General features: G+C 40.2%; 1 protein-coding gene across 2 annotated transcripts in view; it reads right to left on the reverse strand.

Annotated features, from left to right (window-relative positions):
• LRBA (LPS responsive beige-like anchor protein) overlaps positions 1-27,221 on the reverse strand; it is a 789,979-nt gene that overhangs the window by 639,566 nt on the left and 123,192 nt on the right. For both annotated transcript variants that reach the window (XM_040331890.1, XM_040331889.1), the window contains exons 22-23: positions 13,747-14,706; positions 3,028-3,206 (exon numbers count right to left, since the gene is read on the reverse strand). In XM_040331890.1, coding sequence (XP_040187824.1) covers positions 3,028-3,206; positions 13,747-14,706 — 1,139 coding nt within the window. The remainder of the gene's footprint in view (positions 1-3,027; positions 3,207-13,746; positions 14,707-27,221) is intronic.

A 27,221-nucleotide genomic window follows, 5' to 3' on the forward strand; every position in this document is an offset into this window, starting at 1 on the left:
ATAAAAACTATTAGTGTACACCAGGCTTTAGGAGCAAGAAATAAGCATGGTAGGACAATGTCCTAATTGAAGTGGAATGCTAAAACCACCTTCAGGGGATAACAAGTTGGGCTATACACAAGGAACTTTGTACTATTCATGAAAACAAAGGCAAAGAGGCGAGTGGAATGACATCACGATTCATAAAATACAAAGCAGAGTAGTGCTCATCCCAACTAAATTTTATTCCAAGAGCGGGATAGAATGTTTTTACGTTCCGCTGTCGGAACATGGCGCTGTATATTGTATATAGCCAAAGCTGCATAAAAATTCTACGAGTTCAGTCGCTGCATCGGTTAGGAAGGTAAATAAATGTTTGTTTGGACAAACTTGCTCCAAAACAAAACTATTAAAAGTTCACTGAAACAAGGAAATCTGCTTTAATCAGAGGGTGATTTTCTCCATGAAGCAGAAAAAGTCTACCATCTTCAGACATTAACAAAATGTAGGACTCAGAGTGGGATAATGTTATAGAAGAGGCACCTAGAGGAATGTGTCCACCAAATTTTTGCCACTGTTCAGTCACCTGAAGGTACACACCTATGAACCCATGGTGTATGAATACTCTGCCTGTGTCCTGTATTGTACAATCAAGATAATATATACATAGTTTATAGACTTACTTTTGTGATGTCATACAAAAAAATAATAATCACAAGGATACCAAAGACATACATACAAAGAATTTGTTTAAAATTGAAGAAATCGAACAAATACAGAAAACAATACCTTGATCTACACATTTGATCTAGTCAGCAATTGGACCCCGAAAATATGGACATTTTGTTAAATTTTCAAGAGGGATTTGACCCCTAAATTAGACTTTTGGAGGCACTCGCTTATAAACAAGTTTTTCAAAAAAATATATAATTTTTTTATAAAGTACAACAAAGTGAAAATTTCATAAAATCATGCATTAATGGAATGTGTACAATTCCATCACTCTGGAGATCCAGTAATAATTAATGTCTTTTATTTCATATGAATTTATATGCTGAATTGTACACATTCCATTGATGTGTGATTTTATGAAATTGTTGTACTTTATAATAAATTAATATTTTTTTTTGAATAACGTGTCTATACGCGAGTGCCTCAAAAGTCCAATTTAGGGGACAAATTCCTCTTTCTTGTCTATTACATAAGGATATGGAATATAACAGAGACCCATACAGATAACCTATCCTGTCCATTTCCTGAATTTTAATCATTAAACTATAGTACTGATGGCAATTGTAGAGTAAATTTTCTTTTAGTCTGCGAGAGACTTGGAGCAGAACTAAATTTTATCTGAGTATCACAAAATGAAAAACTGCAATTCAATTATTTTGCAATATTCAAAGCAAACTCGCCCATCCATCCATGTCTTCATGCTTTGTTTTGTTCAGAGATTCTTTTGAACCACCTAGCATTTCTAACCATGGCCACCTTGAGTAAAGGCAGATGATTCATGTAGCATTTACTTCCTGGAATCCATCTGTCCTTATCTCAAATCATGCAGACAGTAAGGTGTGCTTAGCCAAGAAAGCCCTTCCTCCCCTCCTGAAGATTCCTGGGATGTATGACATCATATTGACCTAAGCCAGAGACCAGGAATCAACTAAATAAATGTAAAAAAATAAAAACACAAACAAAACAAGTAAATATAATAAACCCCTATCGATTTACTAAAGCTAGCCACTTAAAGGGGTGGTAAAGTCAGAAGGTTTATCTTAATGCATTCTATGCATAAAAAACCTTCTGTGTGCAGCAGCCTCCCCAACACCTAATACTTACCTGAGACCCATCTCTCTCCAGCAATGTCTACAAGTTCCTTGGCCCTCCGAGATTCTCCTCCTGATTGGCTGAGACACAGCAGCGGTGCCATTGGCTTCCGCTGCTGTCAAAGTCAGTAAGCCAATAAGGAGAGAGAGGAAAAAAAAAACTAGGAGTTTACAAGCACTTTAAAAGGTATAAAAACAGTTTGTGTTGATTGAGAAAGTTTAGTTCTACTTTAAGATTTCAGCGGTTCACCATACAGCAGGACACTGACCATAAACACTTTTGGACCATTCAATTGTATTCACTAGGCACTGTCTCGTGAGAAAGGGCAAAGAGATTCACAACTAAGGCCGCGTACACACGGGCAAACATGTACGATGAAACCGGTCCACCGGACCGTTTTCACCGTACATGTCTGCCCGGGGATTTCTGTACGATGGCTGTACTAACCAGTGGGCAGGCCTGCCAGTTAAATGCTTCCACGCATGCGTCAAAGTCATTCGACGCATGCGAGGGATGGCGGGCGCTCGAACATGTACAGTAGGTCTGTACAGACGACCGAACATGTCCGAGCGGGCAGGATTCCAGCGGACTGTTTTAAAACAAGTCCAGGAATATTTGTCCGCTGGGAAAAGGCCCGGCGGGCAAATGTTTGCTGGAATTCTGTCCGCTCGGTCCTACACATGACCGAACATGTCTGCTGAAACTGGCCCACGGACCAGTTTCAGCAGACATGTTTGGTCGTGTGTACGGGGCCTTAGACTTATGTAATATACACAGCATAGCTTGTGCATGCAATAAAAAAAGCAAAGGCTCATTCCACAGCCAGAGTAAAAAAAAAAATCTGACAGTGGGAACCTTTGAGGCCAGTAACTGCAGAATTATTTCATCAAAGCATACTAACATTCTTTCCTTACAAAGAATGTAAATTTGAAAGGTTCAAGTGTTACATTATAGCTTAAATCTCAGCCTAGATCCTTTTGATTGTATCAAATAGAAAATACTAAATACAAAAAAATCCAGAAATGTGTTTTCATGTACTCACACAACTGACCCACAAGTCAGTGAATCCGTACTGGACCCATAGACAGTCACAATTTTTAATTTTTTTATTTAGGTGGTACCCAAGATGATGTATGTATATACATTATTAATTAATAATGTAGGTATCTACACTTAAAAATAAAGCAATGTCCAACCCATACTGAAAATTCAAAAAAAACATACCTTCGCCACATTTGAATATCAGTTTCTATGGAAAATAAAAGGTCCGTTAGTAGCCGCTGATGCATTATTGACCATTTAAACTCCGGAATTCGAAACATTGTAGATCTAGAATCTCTTCTCTGGCTGTCAGAGGAAGTCATTCGGTTCATCTCATGTACTGCTGGCTGCTTAACAGCTTCCTAAAAGAGAACACAATGTAATTGGCTACTAAACACTACAAAATGTAGAAACCAGCTTTAAAATGTATTTCAAAACATTAGTATTGCTTTGAGGCTCACTGGAAAAGTTCTAGTGTCACTGTAAAAAACTGTCTGTAGGTAAAGCTGTATGGGAATATTTTTAAAGCAGTGAATGTGACCCAAACATTCACTGCAGGTGAATCACTAATTTACAACACATGCACCAGGAAGAGACACCTGCAGTGTATTATATTATGGATTCCTGTAGAGTTTCTACCTTGTCAATGCTTTGTATTTACACCCTTATACTTATAGCAAGATAATTCACAAAAATCGTCTATAAAGTGTGATAAATCAAAGTCCAACATTTCTAAACATATAGTTATTCAAATTAATTACCAACAAAAAATTTCCAAAACTACTATAGCGCCCTACTAGTGGCCGAAAAGCACCGCTAAAACAACACTAAGGTGCCGCTAAAATGAGCAGCGCTTTGTCGATAATGTGGTCGGGGCCCCAGTGTGAAATGGGTCTAAGCAATATTCCCCTTTGTTGTGAAACCCCTGAAAAGCTCTAGTGCAGCCAATTACCTCTAGAAGTCACTTCCTTAGCTGAATGAAAACCACCTGTGTGCAATTAAAAATATCACATAAGCTTAAAAAAATGCACCGGTTTCCAGAATGATCATGAGTTTGTATGTATGTATGTATGTATGTATAATATATATATATATATATATATATATATATATATATATATATATATATATATATATACACACATACATACACACACACACACATACATATATACACAAACCTATACCACAGATGATCCAGAGGAAGGCAAAAAAACAAAAACAAGCGTGAACCCATTTTTTCCAGAAAGTGGACAAACATCTACTGAGCTAACCAGATCCAGCCCTTGAAAGAGTCTATTCCACATTTACACAGATCTTACTGAGGGTTTGGAGGTCAAATCTCTCTTCCTCAAGACCTACAGTGCCCTCTTGTCCTCTACGATGACCTTAAAGTGAATAACTCTACACCAAGTTCACAATATGAACCTCATATGCATTACATGTTGATCATATGCCCCCTTAATCTCCTCTTCAGAAAAGAAATTCCGCTCAGCTAATCTTTCATCATAGCTGAGCTCCTCCATACCTCTTAATCAATTTGGTTGCCCTTCCCTGCACTGTCTCCAGTTCCCCCGATATGCTTTTTGAGAACTGGTGCCCAAAATTGAACTGAATATTCCAGATGAGGATTTGCCAATTTGTACAGGGGCAAAATAATATCTCTCTCACTGCAGTCCATGCCTCCTAATACAAAAATAGATTTAGCTTGTTTGAAACTGCACGCTATTATTAAGCTTATGATCTACCAGATCTTTCTCCACCATTGATTTCTTCAGTTGTACTCCAGTACATATGATGCATACATATTCTTAACCCCCAAGTGGATAACTTTACATTCATCAACATTAAACCTCATTTGCCACATAGTCGCCCAATTAAACAGTGCACCGAGGTTGGCTTATAAATTGGAAACATCCTGCAAGATTTTTATTCCATTGCGTAACTTGGTTTCATCTGCAAAGCCTGAAATTATACTTTTAATACAAGACTTTACTTTATATAATTTATGTTCAAATTATATTTTTATTGATATCATATAAAAAGGAACAAGGAGAATTCTCCAGTATAAAAAGGTGAATAAATGTTTTATAGCATTTCTAAAGATAATAAAAAAGTAAGGGTCCCAACACTAAATCTTGGGGTACACCACTAATTACCTTGAACCATTCAGCGTATGAATCATTAACACTACTCTCGGAATATGGTACCGTATTTTCCGGCGTATAAGACTACCCGGCGTATAAGACGACCCCCTAATTTTCCAGGAAAAATTTTGATTTTGGGATATACTCACTGTATAAGACTACCCCCTTCTTACTGTCTTTCTGGAAGCTGAGGGGTAGCCAGAACCGCTGACAGAAACAGGCTTTTTCAAATCTCACTGTGCCATTACATTACATTCCTCACTGTGCCATTACATTACATGCCCAGACTGTGCCATTACATTACTCACTGTGCCATTACATTACATGCCCAGACTGTGCCATTACATTACTCACTGTGCCATTACATTACATGCCCAGACTGTGCCATTACATTACTCACTGTGCCATTACATTACATGCCCAGACTGTGCCATTACATTACTCACTGTGCCATTACATTACATGCCCAGACTGTGCCATTACATTACATGCCCAGACTGTGCCACTGTGCAATTACATGCCCCCACATTGCCATTGTGCCATTACATGCCCCCACATTGCCATCACTTGCCCCCACTGTGCCTGAACTTGTTGCCCCCCCCAGTGCATTAACACTCACTTTTTTCCCCAGCGCTGACAGTCCCCCATGCTGCGATCGCGATCGTGAATGATTTCAAAGCCGCGCCTTCACTGCAGAGTGTTCTGTGATAGGATGAACAAAAATCTTCCCAGCAGCGCCTCTGTTATGTTTCCCGCCCATCACGGACGTCTTCTCATCTCGTCCGAGGATGAGAAGGCATCTGTGATAGGAGGAACAAAGAACAGAGGCGTTGCTGGGAAGATTTTTGTTCATCCTATCACAGAACACTCTGCAGTGAAGGCGCGGCTTTGAAATCATTCTCGATCGCGATCGCAGCATGGGACACTGTCAGCGCTGGGGAAAAAAGTGAGTACTTAGACTGTACCCGGCGTATAAGACGACCCCCGACTTTGGATGCATTTTTTTGCATCCAGAAAGTCGTCTTATACGCCGGAAAATACGGTATTTCAACCAGTTTTCTATCCATTTACCAACTGATTTTTCCAAGCCTGTAGACTTTCTCTGATACATTAGCTATGTGTGGGGAACTATGTCCAACCATTTTGCCAAATCAAAGTATACTACAGTGGGCAAAATTATTATTTGTTCCCCTGCAGATTTTGTAACTTTTCCCACTTACAAAGAAATGAAGGGTGTATCATTTTTATCATAGGTGTATTAAATGACAGACAGAATATCAACCAAAAATGTAGAGAAAAAAACACATAAAACAAATGCTATAAATAAAGTTGCAGCTCAGTGAGTAAAAAAAGTATTTGATCCCCAGGCAAAACTACTTGGTGGCGAAACCCTTGTTGGCAAGCACAGAGGTAAGATGTATCTTGTAGTTGGTGACCAGGTTTGCACACATCTCAGGAGGAATTTTAGTCCACTCTTCTTTACAGGTCCTCTCTAAATCCTTAAGGTTTCTTGGCTGTCTCTTGGCAACTCAAACTTTCAGCTCCCTCCATATATTTTTCATAGGATTAAGATCTGGAGACTGACTAGGCCACTCCATGACCTTAATGTGCAAACCTGGCGAGTTAAGTTAATGCCAAAGAGCTCAATCTTGGTCTCATCTGACCACAGCACTTATTCCGATCCTTACCTGAATCATTTAGATGTTCATTGACACGACTGTACATGTGCATTCTTGAGGAAAGGGACACGCCAGGTTTGGAAAAAAAAAAATGACTATGACCCCAAGAACACCATCCCTACAGTAAAGCACAGAGTTGGAAACATTTAGCTAGATTCAGGATGGCGAGCGCATACTTGCGGCGACGTAGCTTATGGCATTTAGGCTACGCCGCCGTAAGTTAGCGAGGCAAGTACATGATTCACAATGTACTTGCCTGCTAAGTTACGGCGGCGTAGCCTAAAGCGGGCGGGCGTAAGGGCGCCTAATTCAAATTAGGCTGAGGGGGTGTGTTTTATGATAATTAGGCTTGACCCGACGTGATTGACGTTTTTTTGGAACTGCGCATGCGCTATGCGCCTACATTTCCCAGTGTGCATTGCGGCTAAGTCCGCCGCACAGGCCTATTGATTTCGACGTGGACGTAAACCCCTATTCACGGACGACTTACGCAAACGACGTAAAATTTTCGAATTTCGCCGCGGGAACGGCGGCCATACGTAACATTACTATTCCATCTATTTGATGGAATAACTTTAGGCCTGCTAATGCGTTACGTAAACGGCGTATCTGTACTGCGTCGGCCGGGCGTACGTTCGTGAATAGGCGTATCTACTGATTTACATATTCTACGCCGACCGCAATGGAAGCGCCACCTAGCGATCAGCCTAAAAATTACACTTTAGGATACGAGGGTGTAAGACACTTACGCCGCTTGTATCTGAGCCTAATTTAAGCGTATCTGGTTACCAGAATACGCTTAAAATTAGCGCCAACGCAAATTCTGACTTAGGCTGGAGTATCTACTGATACGCCAGCCTAAGTCTCTCTGAATCTAGCCAATTATGCTTTAGGGGGTTTCTTGGCTAAAAGGTACAGGCTGACTTTGTCGCATTGAGGGGTCGAGTATTGTAAAATCTTGGATGAGAACCTTCTTCCCTCAGCCAAAACACTGAAGATGGGTCATGGATGGGTCTATCAGCATGACAATGACCCAAAACATACCGCCAAGTCAACAAAAGGTGTGGCTCAAGAAGAAGCACTGTAAGGTCATGGAGTGTCCTTGCCAGTCACCAGACCCGAATCCTTTTGAAAATCTATAGGAAAGGAGCTGAAACGTCGAGTTGCCAAGAGACAGCCAAGAACCCTTAAAGATTTAGAGAAGATTTGTAAAGAACAGTGGACCAAAATCACTCCTGAGATGTGTGCAAACCTGGTCACCAACTACAAGAAACGTCTCATCTCTGTGCTTGCCAACAATGGTTTCTCCACCAAGTACGAAGTCATGTTTTGCTTGGGGATCAAATACTTATTTTACTCACTGAATTGCAACGCAATTTATAACATTTGTATCATGAGGTTTTTTGTCTGGATTTTTGGTCGATATTCTGTCTCTATCATTTAAAATACACTCATGATAAAGATTATAGACCCTGTCTTTCTTTCTAAGCAGGCAAACTTACAAAATCTGTAGGGGATCAAATAATTATTTTCCCCAATGTATATCCACAGCCACTCCTTTGTCTAAGGTTTTGCTTTTACCTCCTCATAGAAAGAAATCCGATTTGTTTGACAAATTGGGGGTTAATTTACTATAACTGGAGAGTGCAAAATCTGGTGCCGCTTTGCATAGAAACCAGTCAGCTTCCAGATTTTATTGTCAAAGCTTGAATGACCAAGCTTAAAGGGTCACTAAAGGAAAAACATTTTTTGCTGAAATGACTGTTTTACAGGGTATAGAGACATAAAAGTTAACTGATTACTTTCAACAATGATTAAAAATTGATTAAATTCTATCATTTAATGTGCCTCTAGTTTCACTTTCGGTTTTAAACTGGTTTCATGTTTCTGTGAACTAGAGAGACCCACAAAACAAAAACAAACAAATCCAGGGCAGTGTTTTGTTTTTAAAATGAATCTGATTGGTTCTGAGGAGTTTTAGACACACAGTAATGACAGCTTAGACCACCGTGAAAAGCTCCCAGTATGATGGTTATAAGGAGCCAGACAACCAGGAAGTGTGGAGATCAGAACAGAATTACAGCAACTTCAAAGCAAAAACGAACAATAAGGACATGAAACCAGGACTGCAGTAAGGTAAAGGAAGCCATTTAGCTAAAAAAAAAATTCCTTTAGTGATCCTTTAAGTTAGAAGCAGACTGGCTACCATGCACAGCTGCACCAGATTTTGGGTGCTCCAGTTTTAGTATATCTCCCCCATTCTGTCTTTCAGGAATCCGTACGGTCTATTGCTTAAAATATTTTTTTCCCAACAAAAATGTATCCTTGTGGTCTTTTTTTACACTCTCCAATATCTTCCCAACTAAAAAAATTAAACTAAAAGTTCTATTCTTGGTAAAGACTTTGACCTCTTTTTAAAAATAGGCACAACATTTGCCAACGCAAGTGGCACTATGCCAGTCATTAAAGAGTCCCTGAAGTTTAAATACTATAGCTGTGAAGTGACAGAGCTCAATTGGTTTGGGACATGTGGGTGTATGCCATCCAGGTTTGTTCACCTTTATTCTGCCTAAATATTTCTGGACCATATTCATTTTGAGCCATAATGATTAATTTGGGGCCATGTCAATATCATCCCCATTATTGACTTAAGCTCCCCCCATGCTCCTTTGTAGAAGAAGGCATTTACTAAATATGCCTTCCCTTTGTCCCCAATCACCCACGGCAGATAATTTTGTAAAGGGTCTATATCCTCAGACCCGATCTTTTTACTATTAATATATTTGAAAATATTATGGGGGTTTGTCTTAATCTCATTTGCAATCTGTTCGTTTTGAATTTTTGTGACTTTTTTTTACATATCCTGGTAAATACTTTGTAATGTTTATATAATAGTATTCCTTCATTTTTATATTTTTTTAAAGGTTTTTCTTTTTATTTATAGCTTTTCTAACTTAGACCGTGAGCCATGTTTGCTTTTCAGCCTTTTAAACGTATTGCCCATGGGAATATATTTTGCAGTGTGTTCACATACAGTGATTTTGAAGAATCTCTGTTCTGTGTTCAACAATGACAAAATTCCCTCCAAGTCTAATGCCGCCTACACACGGTCGTTTTTTGTCTTGTAAAAAAACGTTGTTTTTTCTCATGGAAAAAAAAGACGACGTTTTTCAAACTTAATTTAAAAAACCGACGTTGCCTACACACCGTTTTTTCAAAATGCTCTAGCAAAGCGTGGTTACGTTCAGCACGTACGGCGGCACTCTGTTCCATTCAAGCTTGTGTCATAACTTGTTTCTGAGCATGCGTGGGTTTAAAAACGTCGTTTTAAACGTCGTTTTAGCCCACACACGATCATTTTTTATGACACAAAAAATGACGTTTTCAAAAACGACATAAAAAATTGTAGCATGTTCGAATTTTTTTTTGTCGTTTTTCAGAAGACATAAAACAACGTTTTTCCCACACATGGTCCTTTCAAATGACGTTTTTAAAAAAAAATTTTCCCCATCACAAAAAACGACCGTGTGTACGCAGCATAAGCCTTGGAGAGTGGCCCTCAGGCTTGGAAGCATGGCTCTCAAAGGCCCATTGCACGCAGGCATTATAAATTTACTGAAGCCCGTGTGCAAGGGGCCTAAAACAAAAAATAGAAAATTCTTCATTTGAGTGCAGTATTTTACTCTCATACGTGCGTTTACTTGTCTAAGGCCCCTTGCACACGGGTGTCATAATTAAGCATATTTACGTGAGTTTTAATTACTATATTACAATACTGGCAATAAAGAAGAATTTTACTCGTCTATTACGCTTACGTACCTTTTACTCGCCTATACACAACATTATTCAGATCTTGAATTTTCCAAGTATGTGCTTGTTGATTACATGTTATGCTACCCAGATGTTTTTTTTATACGAACATTAGTAATAAGCTCTGCATGGTTTAAAATGACCAGGTCCAGCTGAGCATCATTTCTAGTTGGGGCCTCTATGAGCTGTACCATAAAATTGACTTGAAATAGGTTTATACATTTTAATTCCATCAGTACCTTTACTCCAGTCAATTTGAGGTAGTTAAAATCCCCCATTATCACTGTGCCAGCCCTTGCAGCCCTTTTCATCTGTGCAAGAAGCAGTCTCCAACTCCTAACACTGGGTGGCCTATACCAAACTCCAATGATTAACTTTGTAGTATGTACACCCATAAAGCTTCAGCCTCACTACTCCCTCCATCAACTAGGTCTGCTTTAATACTCGCTTTGAGATCACTTCTCACAGACCACTGTGTTTTACCATGTCTTTCCAAAAGAGAGCATAGCCAAGAATTGTAATAGTCCAATCATGTGAAGAATTAAGCCACGATTCAGTAAAATCTATTAAATCACATTTCTCATGCACCAAAGCTTCAAACTCGCCTATTTTATAAAATGATAAAAATAATTGAACTCAATATTGTGAAAAGACAAAAACGAATCAATATAATGACATCAAACTTATTAGATGAAAAATATGTACAAAGAAATCACACCAAATCTATAAATGTCCATAAGAGCCTGTTCACAAGGGCTAAAAAAGGAAAAATATGTGAAACAAGAAAGTCCAAAGGAAACAAATCATCCATGATTGACTTGATCTACCAGTGTCCCCGCAATCACAATTTGTAGTGCTTTTACCACCAGGTTTCTCTCCCAAAAAGCAACGGAATCTCCCAAAGGTCAGCAAGCTTGCGTGATGACAAATCGTCGTAGCCACGCCCAACAAGTTTCATCAGAGATGACGTCATCGAGGACTGGCTCGCATGCTGCTTTCTAGGAGATCAATAGTATCTGTTTTTATTGCCATGTGCAAGTTGTTTAAACCCATTGCCCAAGGATTTGCTTAGTGTGACTCCCTTTGCAAGTTTCACTTGTCACTTTTTGAATAAATGTTTTTTTATGGGTTGTTACACTATGGGCAAATATGCTTTATTTTTTATCCTGTTTATGAACAAATCCTGACTGGATCACATTTGGCACTTTGGAGTTTGCCTTCATAAGGAGATATAACACGTGCGTTTGACCATACTATATGATAGTCCACAGATCTGGCAAGAGGCTTTAATACTTGGTGTCACCTGGTGGTGGAAGCACTAAGAATTGTGATTGTGGGGACACTGGTGGAATAAGTGAATTGTGGGAGAATTTGTGTCCTTTGGGGTTTGTTTCACATATAATTTTTCCTTTTTAGCCCTTGTGAATGTGCTCTTAAGGGCGCTTATTTATATATTTGGTGTGATTTGTTTATACATGTTTTTCACCTAATAAGTTTGTTATTATATGGATTCATTTTTGTGTTTTCACAATATTGAGTTTATTTAGTGCTGCTTCATATATTTATCACAATTCTTGCATTTGGTGTCATAGATTGCTTAAGCGGATGCAAATTTGTAATGTTTTAGTGCTATATATCCTATATGATTTAAGACTTCTGAAATTGGTAAACACTTTCATTCATGGTCACAATTTTTAGTACAAAAATAGTACCTAATCCAATAGTTGTTTGTAAAATGGGAACCTCCTCATCACCTGCTATAGCCCTCGCCCTATCTTCCTCCATTCCACCCATTAGGGACTGACATCCGTTTTACCTGTCTGTTCATTATAATGCAATACACCCTCTCTCCCCAATCCTATTTTAACCACTTAACCCCCGGACCATATTGCTGGTCAAAGACCAGAGCACTTTTTGCGATTCGGGACTGCGCCGCTTTAACTGACAATTGCGCGGTCGTGCGACGTGGCTCCCAAACAAAATTGGCGTCCTTTTTTTCCCACAAATAGAGCTTTCTTTTGGTGGTATTTTATCACCTCTGCGGTTTTTATTTTTTGCGCTATAAACAAAAATAGAGCGACAATTTTGAAAAAAAAAAATATTTTTTACTTTTTGCTGTAATAAATATCCCCCAAAAATATATAAAAAAACATTTTTTTCCCTCAGTTTAGGCCGATACGTATTCTTCTACCTATTTTTCGTTAAAAAAAAATCGCAATAAGCGTTTATTGATTGGTTTGCGCAAAAGTTATAGCGTTTACAAAATAGGGGGTATTTTTATGGCATTTTTATTAATATAGTTTTTTTACTAGTAATGGCGGCGATCAGCGATTTTTTTTCGGTACTGCGACATTATGGCGGACACTTCGGACACTTTTGACACATTTTTGGGACCATTGGCATTTTTATAGCGATCAGTGCTATAAAAATGCATTGGATTACTATAAAAATGCCACCGGCAGTGAAGGGGTTAACACTAGGGGGCGGGGAAGGGGTTAAGTATGTCCCTATGTGTTCTTACTGTGGGGGGGGGGTGGCCTCACTAGGGGAAACACTGATCCTCTGTTCATACATTGTATGAACAGAAGATGAGCATTTCCCCTGCTGACAGGACCGAGAGCTGTGTGTTTACACACACAGCTCCCGATCCCCGCTCTGTAACGAGCAATCGCGGGTGCCCGGCGGTGATCGAGCCCGCCGGGCACACGCACGGGAGTCGGGGCCGCGCGCCTCCGGCGGCGCGCATGCGCCCCTAGTGGCCGCTCGAGGAGCGGACGTATAGCTGCGGGCTCTCGCCCAGAAGAGCCGACCTGCCGCCGTATAATGACGGTGGCTGGTCGGCTAGTAGTTAATATACTCTTCCAGCCTTCTCAAACTTCTCCCCCAGCACAGCAGACCCCCCTTTCATTTAGGTGCAAACCATCTTTAGCATGTAGGTTGTATTCCAATGAAAATTCAGTCCAGTGCTCTAGAAATTCAAATTTGTCCCCGCTACACCAAGTCTTTAACCATGCATTCAGTTATCGAAGCTCCCCATGTCTTTCCTGTGTTGCATATGGCACAGGCAATATTTCACAGCATATCACCTAGAGGCCCTTCAATTCAACTTGCAGCCTAGTCCTTTAACCACTTGACCTCTGGAAGGTTTACCCACCTTCATGATTAGGGCACATAACTGAATAGCAATTGAAAAACCACCATCACAGAAGCATGCATGTTCATACACAAAGTCCCAACAGAAGTCCATAAGAATTAAAAGTAAATACCTCATGTAACACTTTCAGAGGTTGATCCGATTCACCGTTTGAACTGGCTTTTAGTTCTAAGTTTTCAGTATCAGAAGCAATACTTGACACATCAAGCTTGGCAATTTTTTTATCAGAGCTCTGAGCATCCATGGTGCTGCTTTTTTTATCCCCAATATCATTTGAGCCATTTGTACTGCTAGAAACTGCACCTTCCTCTATAGGTACTGAAGATTCAACATTTTCCGTGGGCAAAGATGGTGCTGTAATGACTTCTTGAATGGCACTCTCCTGTGGTATAGTGTCTGTAGAAACTATGCTGGAATGTACATTCAACGTGTCAGGAATATTAGCGCACACTACCTGTGAACTTTCTAATTCACTACTAGTTTCAGTGTAGGTGGCCTTCTCCTGTGCTTCTAAGCTTTCACTCTGAACTGAAGTCTCAACCTTTAGTGATAAGTCTGAACTCTGCACTCCTTCATTCAAATATTCATTTGATTTGATTTCCCCATCATCCAGTTCTTTTGTTAAACTCTCTGTAGAACCATCTGTATCAGCCACAATACAATTAACCCCTATATCCTCACTCTCATTTGAAGGAAGGACAAGGCTAGGTGTATGCTCTTGCATACTAGTAGCTTGTTCATCTACATGAACCTCATTTTGATTTTCTGTTAGATCAACTTCTGCAAAATCTTCACCATCTTTTTGTTTCAGGTTTTCTTTATGAGAATTGTTGTCTTCCCCTTCATCTCTCTCTTCTGTTTCTACAGTTTCACCAGGTAGCGAATTATCTATATTTAATGGCGCCTCTGTGAGTTCCAAAGGTGGAGTCTGAGGCCTGCTCTCAAATGTTCTGCTGTTTCCAGAAACGGTGCGTATTGGGCTTGAGGGTCCGGGTCCTATTTCATCATCAACTTGACCTTCGTAGTCTCTGAATGCCTGAGCCAAGCTTTCCTTATGCATTTCAAAAGTGACCTAAAATTGATGAAAAAACACATTTTAATTAAGTTTGGCAGTTGGCGAAATAATTTGAGCGTGGCATTGCGACAGTGAATAGACTAAACTGTGATTTTAATAATACAGCACAAAAAGCATTCATTAGCATATGGTCCTTCTCCACGGGAGCACTATAAAGACATAGTTATATCATGTGTTACTAGAAGGTCTTAAGATCTTTAAGAATTTTGTGAAGTTTGACATTAGCTTTAGCATCAAAACGGTTTTAATTTTTGGTACCCAAAATACCACAACCATTCACATGTGGCCACATTATGACTACTAAATCAACTCAAACTGGATAATGACATACAATAAAACAATAAAGTGAATCACAAATTTAAAAAAAAATAACTACTAAAAGCAGGAGTTTCTGTATAACATTTTTTTAGATATTTAACTAAACTTGCAATAACATTAAACATATCCAAAGTATTCCACACCCAAGTCAAACTGAGGTACAGTGATTTCTCTAGGTATTTGTAAATAACAAGTCAATATGCAAGTCAATTTATTTCTTGAACGTACGTACTTTGCATATGTAATGAAAAGCCTCTACACTGCGATTAATTACTAGGTTTTGTTTTAAATGCGCCAGGTAAAAGAACAATCATTAATCTTTACTGCAACTGGAAAGTTAATCCATAACGGTAAACTGTGAAAAAAAAATTCAGAGTACCAATTCCTGCACTGTTTAGCTTCTTCTCACAGACAACCAATGCCAAATGGGCACCGGTTTCTATGAATATGGTATGTTACAAAATAACCACAACTGTATCATTCTATTACAGCAAGACAATAAAGACAATAAAAAGATCTTTGCCTTATCTTAATAGGAGATTTGATTTTGTGTTAATAAAGATCAATTTTCTGCAGAAATCATCATGATACATTTATCTCAAAGAAAAGACCTTCCAGTTAGGCAATAGAGAAAACGGTCTGAAGCAAAATCAATTATTAAAAAGCTAAAGAATTAATGTGGCAATATGTGTTTTTTAATTTGCATGTGTTTGCAAAAAAAACCCCTTTGGCTTAGCCAAGTATTAATGTGGCTTTTTTATGTATCACGGACTGGCAAGCCAATTTTATGGTGCTGATAACAAAAAAAAAAATCTGGATCGTTTCAATATATTGCGTGCTACTTCAGCCAGATCAAACAGAAGAAAAACATTGACTAAGAGCAGACATGCGAGTCATTTTCAAAACAGAGGCAAAATTAAATGATTATTAACTATATTTTTAAAGCGGTGTAGCTCCAACATGGGTGTAAAAATTTGACAAAATTGTTTTTTCCCCCACAGTAAACTGTTTCAATACAGACTACACACTCCCCAATGAAGTTGTCACTTTGCCACATTTTTTGTCATTTATTGATGCAATTCTTCAGTAAGAAGATGGAAATTAAGTTTGACTAGAAGCAGCACTCCATGCCGATATATCAGCAGTAAGGTCAAGAATCTGCAGATAGATAAAGCAAACAACAAGCCACCCTCCAGAAGGAAATGTCTGCTGGTTTAACCTTCCCCACACACCAGTATGCATAGGTGACAAAAGGCAACAAGTAGAGTACAACAGTTTTGAATTCAAGCCTGATGTACACAAAAAAAATGAAAAATTATAGTGGGCAATTTTTTTTTTTTACAAAGATCGCTTATTTAATAACAAAACCATTTTTATATTTTAATAAATATAGTGAAACAATTCCTGGAATTTCTTGTAAAACAAAAATGAGCACTAAGCACTACAGAGTATGAAAATGAGCACCAAGTACACAGGATTATAGGTATGTATATGTATTTTGCAAACATGCAAAAAATAAATGCACAGATGGCTTAAAGAATGTTGCTTTGTGCTGAAACATTCTCCTTTTTTCTTTTCTTTTTTTCATAAAAAGGGAAAAAAAAAAAAAAAAAAAGGACTAACCTGCTTTGCATCATGCCAAAGTGGCATCTAGCTGAAGAGGAATGGAAATAATTGAGCCAGTGAAAGAACTGCAGATGCTTGGGTAATGATAGCTCACTTAACTTCCCAACCTTACCCCACTGCTGGAACACTCTCAACAATTCTGAAGCTCTACACAAAACACAACTGTTCATACATTCCATACATTGTACTGAAATCTACAAACTTACATGCTGTTTGGAAATGTCAAACAAAAAGGCTTCAGTAAAGCAGATAAAAATGAAACTAGCTATTAGGACATAGAATATGGAGGAGATGCATGTTTCCAGCAAATTGCATACTGTTAAATTTCTGCTTTTTTTTTTTTTTTTTTCAAAGAATGTACATAGGGTTGCTTACTGCTTCACATATAGATTAAGTGAGCTAAGAAAATTCAGTTCAAGCTAACTGGTAACAAGAGAAATTATAACACATTTCACATGCAGACACTTTTTAAGATCTTCAAAATATATGCAGCCACTTAAAACTCAGCCGCCAAGAAGTTCACTGACCTGGACATTTAAAAGTCAAAGGGCACACATGCTTGAAGATTGTTAATCACATCAATTGCAGAACAAATGCTTAGTACGATAGTTTAAAACCGGCAATGCAGCAAAACAAAAGGTTTGTCGAATGCAATAAAAATTAATAAAAAATATATCTTTATGTGTTCAAATACTAAAAAAAATGGTCATCGCAAAGTTATATATTTTAAAGCATTTAACAAACGGTTTTTATTGTACTTTAAAGGTCAAAGTAAAAATATAGAAAAATACTAAATTATACACGCTATATCATATACATTACACTGGTTTTATACAAAGAATAAATATTGGCTTGCATATGTACATTGCTTTAACCCAGATTTTTTTTTTGCCACAGCAGCAAAAAAAAAAAAAAAAATTTTACAAAAACGTATAAAAAAAACACAGGCATTCGGTTTACTTTTGAAAAAAATAATGAGAGTGGTACAATTATGCTGGTGAAGCAGTTACTGCTTATAAAGTGTGGTGCAGCTGTGGGAGGAGAGGGCTACATTGACAAACAGCTACCCTGCTACAAAGGTGGCAGGAAATCTATCATACTGGACAATAAAATTGCAATTGAGTTTCTTTGGCTTTTTATAGCAGACGCACGTATCATGATATGTAGCACTGCAAAGCCTTTCCACTTTTGGAACATTTGTTCTTTTAACGAAGAAAGGTGTCTTAAATTGGTTAGCCAAAGGCGATAGCTGCCTTAAAACAATGAAAGGAGTGAATTGAAAATTTACTTATACCCACGATCAAGAACAGACGTGCTGCTCAAAGAACTGGTCTGTACATTTCAAATGTTTAAATCACTAGGTGATCAATTAATTGCCTGGTGTAAAATTTTAACGTATAGTAGCATACAAAAATAATTGGTAAATGTAAGATAATTCTTATTGTAGTAAATTATAGCCAGACAATGACGCTTCTTTGTATTGCCATCATAGCCCTACGCTTTCACAGCATGCCTGCACCCCCTTGTGGATGCAGAAGAGACAGGCACATTAAAAACTGAAAGTCATGAGATTGAGTTTTAATCAGATTGAAGCTATGGACAAAACACACACACACACACACACACACACACGGAATTTAGAGGCCAGCCAGCAGAATTTTTATTAAGCCAGGGAATATGAGCATCCACTGACTTCAATGCAAATGAAGGTCTAAATATGGATGCCAGAAGTTCTTTCTAAAACACCAGTGCTACTTGGCTTGTAGAATGTTTCCAGACCCCTAGTATAATATTGTGGTAAATTATAAGTTTCCAAAAAATAGCTTTTATTTTATTTTTTTACTTTTTAGTTATTCATTTGTGTGTGTTTAGTAGGGTCTATTTTCGTTTAGAAAATGCAATAAAAAAATAAAAATACAAAAAAAAATGACAAAACCTTTTGTTGTATGCATTGCTTAAAAATCTAAATGTACTAAATGTAAATCTGTTGCATTAGAAAATATCAAATATTTGGGCTGTGGAGGCTCTAAATGAATATAAGTTAACCACTTGCCCACCAGGTAAATTCTGGCACTTCTCTCCTTCATGTGAAAATCACAATTTTTTTGCTAGAAAACCCCCAAACATTATATATTTTTTTTTAGCAGACATCCTAGGGAATAAAATGGCAGTCATTGCAATACTTTTTGTCACACCGTATTTGCGCAGCGGTCTTACAAGCGCACTTTTTTTGGATAAAAATCACTTTTTTGAATTAAAAAATAAGACAACAATACATTTTGCCCAATTTTTTTATATATTGTGAAAGATAATGTTACGCCAAGTAAAATGATACCCAACATGTCACGCTTAAAAATTGCGCCCGCTCGTGGCATGGCGTCAAACTTTTACCCTTAAAAATCTCGATAGGCGACGTTTAAAAAATTCTACAGGTTGCATTTTTTGAGTTGCAGAGTAGGTCTAGGGCTAGAATTATTGCTCTCGCTCTAACGATCGCGGCGATACCTCACTTGTGTGGTTTGAATACCGTTTTCATATGCGGGCGCTACTCGCGTATGCGTTTACTTCTGCGCGCGAGCTCGTCGGGACGGGGCGCTTTAAAAAATTTTTTTTTGGTTTTCTTATTTATTTTTATTTAGTTTTATAATTTTTTACACTGAAAAAAATAAAATAAAAAAAATTGATCACTTTTATTCCTATTACAAGGAATGTAAACATCCCTTGTAATAGAAAAAAGCATGACAGGTCCTCTTAAATATGAGATCTGGGGTCAAAAAGACCTCAGATCTCATAATTAGACTTAAATGCAAAAAAAAAAAAAAAAAATAAAAAATGTCATTTTTTCAAATGACAAAAAAAAAAATGTTTCTTTAAGAGGCTGGGCAGGACTGACGTTTTGACGTCACTTCCGCCCAGCAGAGCTATGAGGACGGGTGAAGGAGATTTCTCCTTCAGTCCCGTCCCCGCTCAGCTGCCGGACACATCGGATCCCCTCCGCCGCTACCGACGGCTCCGGTAAGCGGCGGAGAGCGCGGCGGGAGGGGGGGGGGGCCCCTCTCCCGCCACCGATAACGGCGATCTCGCGGCGAATCCGCCGCGGAGACCGCCGTTATCGTGTACACCACCGCCCCCTGCAAAGATGAATATCTCGGTTGTGGCAGCAGCTGCTGCCGTTATCGAGATATTCAACTTTAAAAAGGAGGACGTCTTTTTGACATGGGGCGGTGGTCAAGAGGTTAAAATTGCCTAAACATGGCAAAACCACCTTATAATAGGCCTCCACCAGTCAAAAATGACTAAAGAAATGTCAACCAATAAAACACTATTATTAGCCTAGGCAATACAAATGTAACATAAGGAAAATAATAAAAATAGTATAGGAGGGCTGGAGTGTGGGAAGAATTAATCTCTGGATTGAGGGTAAATATTGCAGCTAGTTTAATTACTGTATATACACTCGAGTATAAGCCGAGGCACCAAATTTTACCACAAAAAAATGGGAAAACTTATTGACTCGAGTATAAGCCTAGGGTGAGAATGCAGCAGCTACTGTAAGCAGAAAAGAGGGTCAACAATGCCCATTTGCATGCCTCACTGTGCCCATCTTCACTGTGCCCATTACAACCTCACTGTGCCCATTGCAGCCTACCTGAAATTCTTGACAGGCTGCGCTGCGGGTGTCAATTTTTTAAAACTTCTGCCTTCCTTCTGGTCCCGTCCCATTGCGCGATAGGCGTTTGATACTGTGTTTAGTGTTCCGCCAATCACGAATGTTCTTTCATCCTCAGACAAGAGAAGGTCCGTGATAGGCGAAACACTGAACACAGTGTCTGCTGGGAAACTGAGTCCGAGGATGAAAGAACGTCCGTGATAGGCGGTACACTGAACACAGTGTCAAATGCCTATCACGGAACGAGATGGGACTAGGAGGAAGCCACAAGTTTTAAAAAATGGACGCCCAAGGTACACTGACTCAAGTATAAGCAAAGAGGGGTATTTTCAGCCCTAAAAAAAAGGGCTGAAATACTCGGCTTATACTCGAGTATATACGGTATTTTGTCTTTTAAAAGACTAAGTTCACCTTTACTAAAATGCACATATTTTTGCAGCCTATCAGGCTCCTTCACACACTGCCTGAAGCTCTGTTGCTGTACTTCCATACAGGCAATGTGAATTATAAGAATGCCGATTAAAGCGATCATAGTTTATTCAAACTACAAGTCTGTCTGCAGTGGTGGAAGACAGTACTTTTCGTTTATTCCTTAACAGGAGTCTGAATGAATGATTCAGGTCTGTGGGGGCGCAGTCCAGCATGGTTGCGCTATTTTTCAAAAGTGACAGTGTGTGCGGGGAGAACAAGAGGGGGCAGGGACTGGAATAGGTTACATGTTCCACCCGTATTTGAAACATGTTCCAAAAGAAAAGATCATTTAAGGTTTTTTTTTTTCTTGATATTTCTTGGCTGGAGTTCTGCTTTAAGAAGCTTCACAGTCCAATAGCCAAGACAGATGCAATGGTGCACCAGACAAACTACCCCCTAAAAGGTGCCAAATGCGACACCGGGGGGGAGGAAGCATACAAGCCCCATCACATATTAACAGGGATGACATTTCCTAGCCTCACATCAGCCCATAAGAGTTCCATGTTCTATGGCAAATATTCCTGAAAGAGACCTACCTGGCTCTCATTAAAATGTGGGAATGACAGAAACTGCTCTCCCTTTCAGATTTTGAGTTTCAATTGCCAAACCATTAAGTTCAGGGACTGTAAAGCAGGATGGAAGACTGGCCCATGAGAGACAGGAGTGTCCAGTCGAGCTGGAAATGCCCAAGGGCCATCCCCTGCCAAGTTCATGATGTGGGCATAAAACATTGTTCTGGGCCAAGCTGGTACGATCAGAATCACTAGCTTTCCTTCCACTCGAATCCTGTATAACAGACATGGAAGAAGCTGAATTTGCAGATTTATGAATTTTTTTATTAGAGAGAACTGGCCCCATGGTGTCAACTAGGATGTTTACCACAATTGCTTGTGGGTCTCTTGTCCTGGAGACAAACTAGTCCAGTTTTGTATTGAAAATGGATGCCAGAACATCCACATTGGGTGTGCCGCATCGCTGGCAAAGTACCCTGAATAGATCAGACCTCCCCTCTGGCACCAAACAGTAGCAACTGAGGAAGTCCACCTGACAATTTTCCACCGCTGGGACACAGAATAAGAGCCACCTCCTCTTGGGCAGCCCGAGTGCTGGTGCCCCCTAATGGTTGATATATGCACCAGCCGTGGCACTGTGACTGGATCCTGACTGGAAGCACCTGAAACTGCCCAGTCCAGTGCAACAGAGCGTGACACACAGCTCAATGCTCCAGAATGTAGACTGGTAATATTCTTTACTAGGGAGACCAAGCCCCCTGAACCAAAAGGGACCCAAGAACAGCACCCCCATCCTGCCAGATTGCAACTCATTGTTAGCACCTTACAGGCAATCAGGATGTAGGGACATTGGATGATTCAACAACTGAATCTTCTTCCATTCTAACAGAATATTCCTCTGTAATGGCCTGGAATGGAATGGAGCATATGGAACAACTACAGAGATGAATCAGGGGGCATTTGCGATTACAGACACCTGATTTCTCAGAGAAAGGAACTTTTCTAGAGGCAGCAACTTTTTTTGGACAGTGCCCAGCTTGCCACCCAGATACTCCAGACTCTGCACTGGTTCCAATGCCGATTTCTGCATATTGAAAACCCAATCCAAGCTTTCCAAAGTATGGACTGCAAGAGACATTTTGCCTGACTGTTCTCTGAGCAACAGTCCATCTGGGTACTCCAGAATGAGAATTGCTTGAGTCAGACTCAGACCCGAAGCCAGCATTTGTACTGTGAATACTCGGGGGGATTTAGTCAGCTAAAAGTGTTTCTCCTCTGCTGATTTACCCTATTTTTTTACGAGGAGGAGGGAACTACAATCTGTACTCCTGAGTAACTGTAGAAAGGACCCAACTGTCGTCCCCCTGGGACTAACAGCCTGGGAGCCAGAAAGGGCCATCTAGATAACCTACAACTAGATGTAGGACAAATGGATGCTCTGTATGCTGGGCACTTGCCTTTCTTTTTGGGAGGCAAATGGGAACTCTTACCCTCAGAAACTGAACGCAATTTGAAAAGTATCTATCCAGATAAACCCTGAACATTCTGCATAAGGGAATCCTGCAAAATGTTTGCATGGCATTTATGCGGACCAGCTTTTTAACCACAGAACCTTGCACATTCGAATGTACACCACCGCAAACCAAGAGATTTGCTAAATGGAGTCCGTTATGACATTCGTGGCAAAACAATGAGCACAGGGCAACTCCGTTAACTCAGCAGCACCCACTTTGATGTGTGGCAAGTTCTATTTAACCACCCACATAATGTGATGCTTAAGACCTTAACATACCCAATGTCTGCCACCACTGGCTGCATAGCAGATCCAGCCAAGGAAAGAAAGTCTTTGAACAGTATCTCCAATCTTTTGTCAACCAGGTCTTTGAAGACCTGAACATCAACCAAACAACTCAAATCCAATTGAGATACAATACTGCCACGTCTACTGAGGGCGTTCTCTTTTTCTTTATAAACTTTTCCAACATCAAATAAAGTTGAGAAAATCACTTTGGCGGCACAAACACCCTGTTTGGGTGACTCCACTCACTATAAACCTCTTCCAAGAGAGAATGCAAAGGAAAAGCCTGACGATTCTCTGGAGAACATAATGATCCTAGAGAAGCATACTTAAAAAGACAAGTACTTGGCAGGTAGCAATTTGAAATGAGACGGAACAATCTCCGTGAGGGAATTCACTAACATACTCTGTGCCTATGAAATAGACAACTTTTGAGTTTTCCTCAGGCTCAGACGGCTCAGACGTGGAATCCACAGCCTGGTCTTCAAATTCCACCTCTACTGCCTCCACGTTTATCGCCACCCATTCCTCCTCCCTAACCAGATAGGGAACTGGTGAAGGAGATCGCTCCTGTTTCTTGCCACTCTGTCCTATGGAGGCAAGCATACCAGCAATCTTTCCCGCCAAACCAGCCGAGGCAGATGCCAAGTCTTCTTTTGTGACACACTTGTGACAAAAGCCCCTGCAATAACCAAAATCCCAGACAAATTGTCTCAGACAACCCTGGTCTCTTGGGAGACACAGTCAACAGGATTAGGTTCAGCTCCTCAGGACATGACGGCATGAAGGCAACCTTCCCAACTGTGCTCCCCCTCAGCGCTTTCTGGAAAACTTTCAACAAGGTTAGTATATCAACAGGGGTCTAAACAATCCCACTCAGCTAGGAGAACATGAATGCAGAGAACAGCAGTAAAGAAAGAAATCCCTCAAGGTACCACCAAGGTGCCAGTGCCCTTCCCCAGGGGTGTACTCATGTGCCCAGCTGAAAAAAAAAAGCCTGCCCGTGTCCCTGTCCATTGCTGCAGCTGCAAAATAGACTGAAAATTGCATGGGAGAACAGCATGGTTTTGCTCCTTTACCAAGATGGCCTCTGGCCTAACCCAACGATGAGCTTCCGCTTCCACTCCTGTGCAGGCACCATGTGTCTGCCACTACTGTGGCAGAAAAATAACTAATAATTACTTTAGAACTTAGGGAAAAGACACAGAATTGCATCAGCTCCTGGCGACTTGCAGGAACACAGGAAAACTGCACACCACTGCCTCTAGTGAATGAACTGGGAGAGGCTCGAGGCAACCTAAATTGTGATCCCCACCTAAAAGGGGCCTCATACTGCACTCAGCATGTCACACTGCAGGATCCTGTCCTCAGAACAAGGATCCAATCTTCATCATTCATGGCAGGCTATGTCATTCTGGACCCTCAGGAACTTGATCCCTTTTTTGGGGTCCACTGCCCTGGACTTGTACAGCACCCTACCAGAGACATTTTGGTCAATTACAATGGCACAGGGGTCCATATCCTCAGGGTGCAGCGCTGACTGGCCGCATTACAGGTAATCCACGATTAAATGTCCAATCCTTGCGCAGCGGGGCCTGGGTATCATCCATCATCTTAGCCTCCCAGTTATAGGAATAGATCTGCCAGAGTCCATTCACCTATAGGTGTTGCATAACCGATTTATAGCGTACTCTGTGTCCCATGATGTGTGAAAAACAAACGGTTTGCTGTAACCGATTATAAAAAGTGTTAGTCGAAGTTCGATTTTGTTTTGTTTATTTGTGTATTTTATAAAGAGTATTTAAATCTGCTAGTACAACACCTCACCCCCTAGACGGACAATGCTGCTATCCAAATTCGCCCTCTGTGCGCTCTCATTAGGTGGTGCGTTACTGGCCAGATCACTCGGAAAACAGAGGGAAACAAGGACTAAAGACAACTGATGAAGCCACCATATCTAGTGAATGGTAACCTGTAACATTACTGTATTTTCTGCATAAGAAGCTTAGGGCTTATTTACACTTGCTGCGACTAAATTAAAGGCACCCACCAGATCAGATTAAATGTGTTTTTTTTTTTTGTTTTGTTTTTTGCTGCGGTGATGGTTCTCTGATGCTTTTAAAGCTTTAATGAAGTTGGCAACTGCCCTATGTGTGGTGATTTTCTATTGGTTTTAAAGGGGCCCAGTAGTAGTCCCACTCTGCATATTCCCAGCTCATTGGTACCCTCATTCATTCAACAGATCTCCAGCTTAGTACTGCTCAATAGTAACCCCCCCCCCCCGCTCTAATGATCCCCCATTCTGTTGATACTATGGTTTGCTAATCCTCCTCTCTCATGGGTCCTCAGTCACCTCCCACTATATTGCTTCTATGCTGCACACCACCTTTGAAATGTGCTAGTTTCTCCTGCTCTGGTACCCCAGCTTTGCTGATCCTCTGCTGCTCAGTCCTCTCTCATCGGTCCCCTCTTACCTTCTGCATACCACACGCCGTCTTCTAGTTGCTCTGCTCCAGTCCGGGCCCTGTTCACCTTCCTGCTGCACAGCAGATGTGACATCTGCACCAGACTATATGCATATGAACCAGGAATTAACTCACGATGATGTTTTTTTTTTTTTATTGGTTTCCCGGTGTATCCTGGGATATCTCACACCTGCAATACCTCTAAAACAATGCAAAGCAAACTCTGAATAAAAGCACTTCAAAAGCTGCAGGTGCTGTTAGAGAGCGTTGTCATAGACGTCTATGGAGGCCTTGGAGAAGCTTTGAAGCACCAAGAAAGTGGCATGGGGTATCATTTTTGAAGCAAAACAAATGCAAGGTGTCAATAGGACTGTAAGCTTACCATTTTATTTAAAGACGTGCTTTGATTGGCATTCAGAGTGCTGTAAAAAAGGTGTGTCAAATAACACATTTTGAAGCAACGTAAACAAGCTCTTAGAAAGGTGTGATGGTGGAGACTGCAGGGGTTGTGTCAGCAGAAGAAATACACAGCCGTAAGGATGAGCTCCAGCGTGTTCGCATAGTACACATGCAGAGCCTGCCAGGAAGTCTGCACGGCACTGCGCTAATCACAGCCAGGGAGACATTTCCCGATGCTCGGCTGCAGAGATGGGGAAATGTCTCCCTAGCTGTGATTAGCGCAGCACCGTGCAGACTTCCTGGCGGGCTCTGCACGTGTACTATACGAACACGCTGGAGCTCATCCTTACTCAGCAGCACATTGATATTCCCAGTGAAGGGAGGTGTGTCAGCAAGTTTGACTATTTGAGTACAAGCATGCTATTCTTTCAAACAGAAGACAAAGAAGCAAACTGACCATGCTGAGGTTAAGTACTTCCATGCCTGCCGTAGTCAGTTTAAATAGGAAAGCAGGGGGGATGGCAGGATCACAGGGAATTTCACACAAAGGAAGAAGTAAAATAAAAGGATCATATTAATAGACACATAAGCAATATGAAATGTTGGGGTAACATACATTTTCAATTGATAGGTTAAGTTCCATTTTATGGCTTGCTTCACATATATCACACTGCGTTCAATGCGAACCGCAGGGGGTGTCAATGTTACATTAACACCATGCCAAGATTGTCAATGGTATGGCATTTTGCGAACAATCTGATTGCATAAGTAAGCAATCCATTTCCAGTGCAGGGGGGAAAAGGGTCCTGCACCTTTTTTGTTAAGGGTTTGGTGCGATTTGAGCCAAACAAATGAATGGCTAATATCGCACTGCAGACACATCAAATGCGTTTTGAATAGGAATATGGTGCGATTCCTATCCAAGCCACATGCGCACCCGCTGCATATATGTGAACCCAGTCAAAGTGTTAGCTGGAGCATGGTTTTAATTTGTTGGTCAAGTCCATTTAAATCTGCCAGTGCACCCAAACTACCCTCTCCCCAGACTGAAAATGCTGCTGTTCAAAGTTGTCCCCCATTGCTCCTCCATCCATAATGGAGACATCCTAAGACAGGAATATCTTACTACCTGGATCACCAAGTAAAAAAAAAAAAAGAAAAAAACAGCCATTACATCTGATTGGTAAGCTGTGTTATATTAGATTGTTTTGTGGTTTTACTTCTGTGCTTAAAGTAGCAATACCAACTATATC

Source organism: Rana temporaria, chromosome 1, assembly GCF_905171775.1.
Source record: "Rana temporaria chromosome 1, aRanTem1.1, whole genome shotgun sequence".
Lineage (NCBI taxonomy): Eukaryota > Metazoa > Chordata > Amphibia > Anura > Ranidae > Rana > Rana temporaria.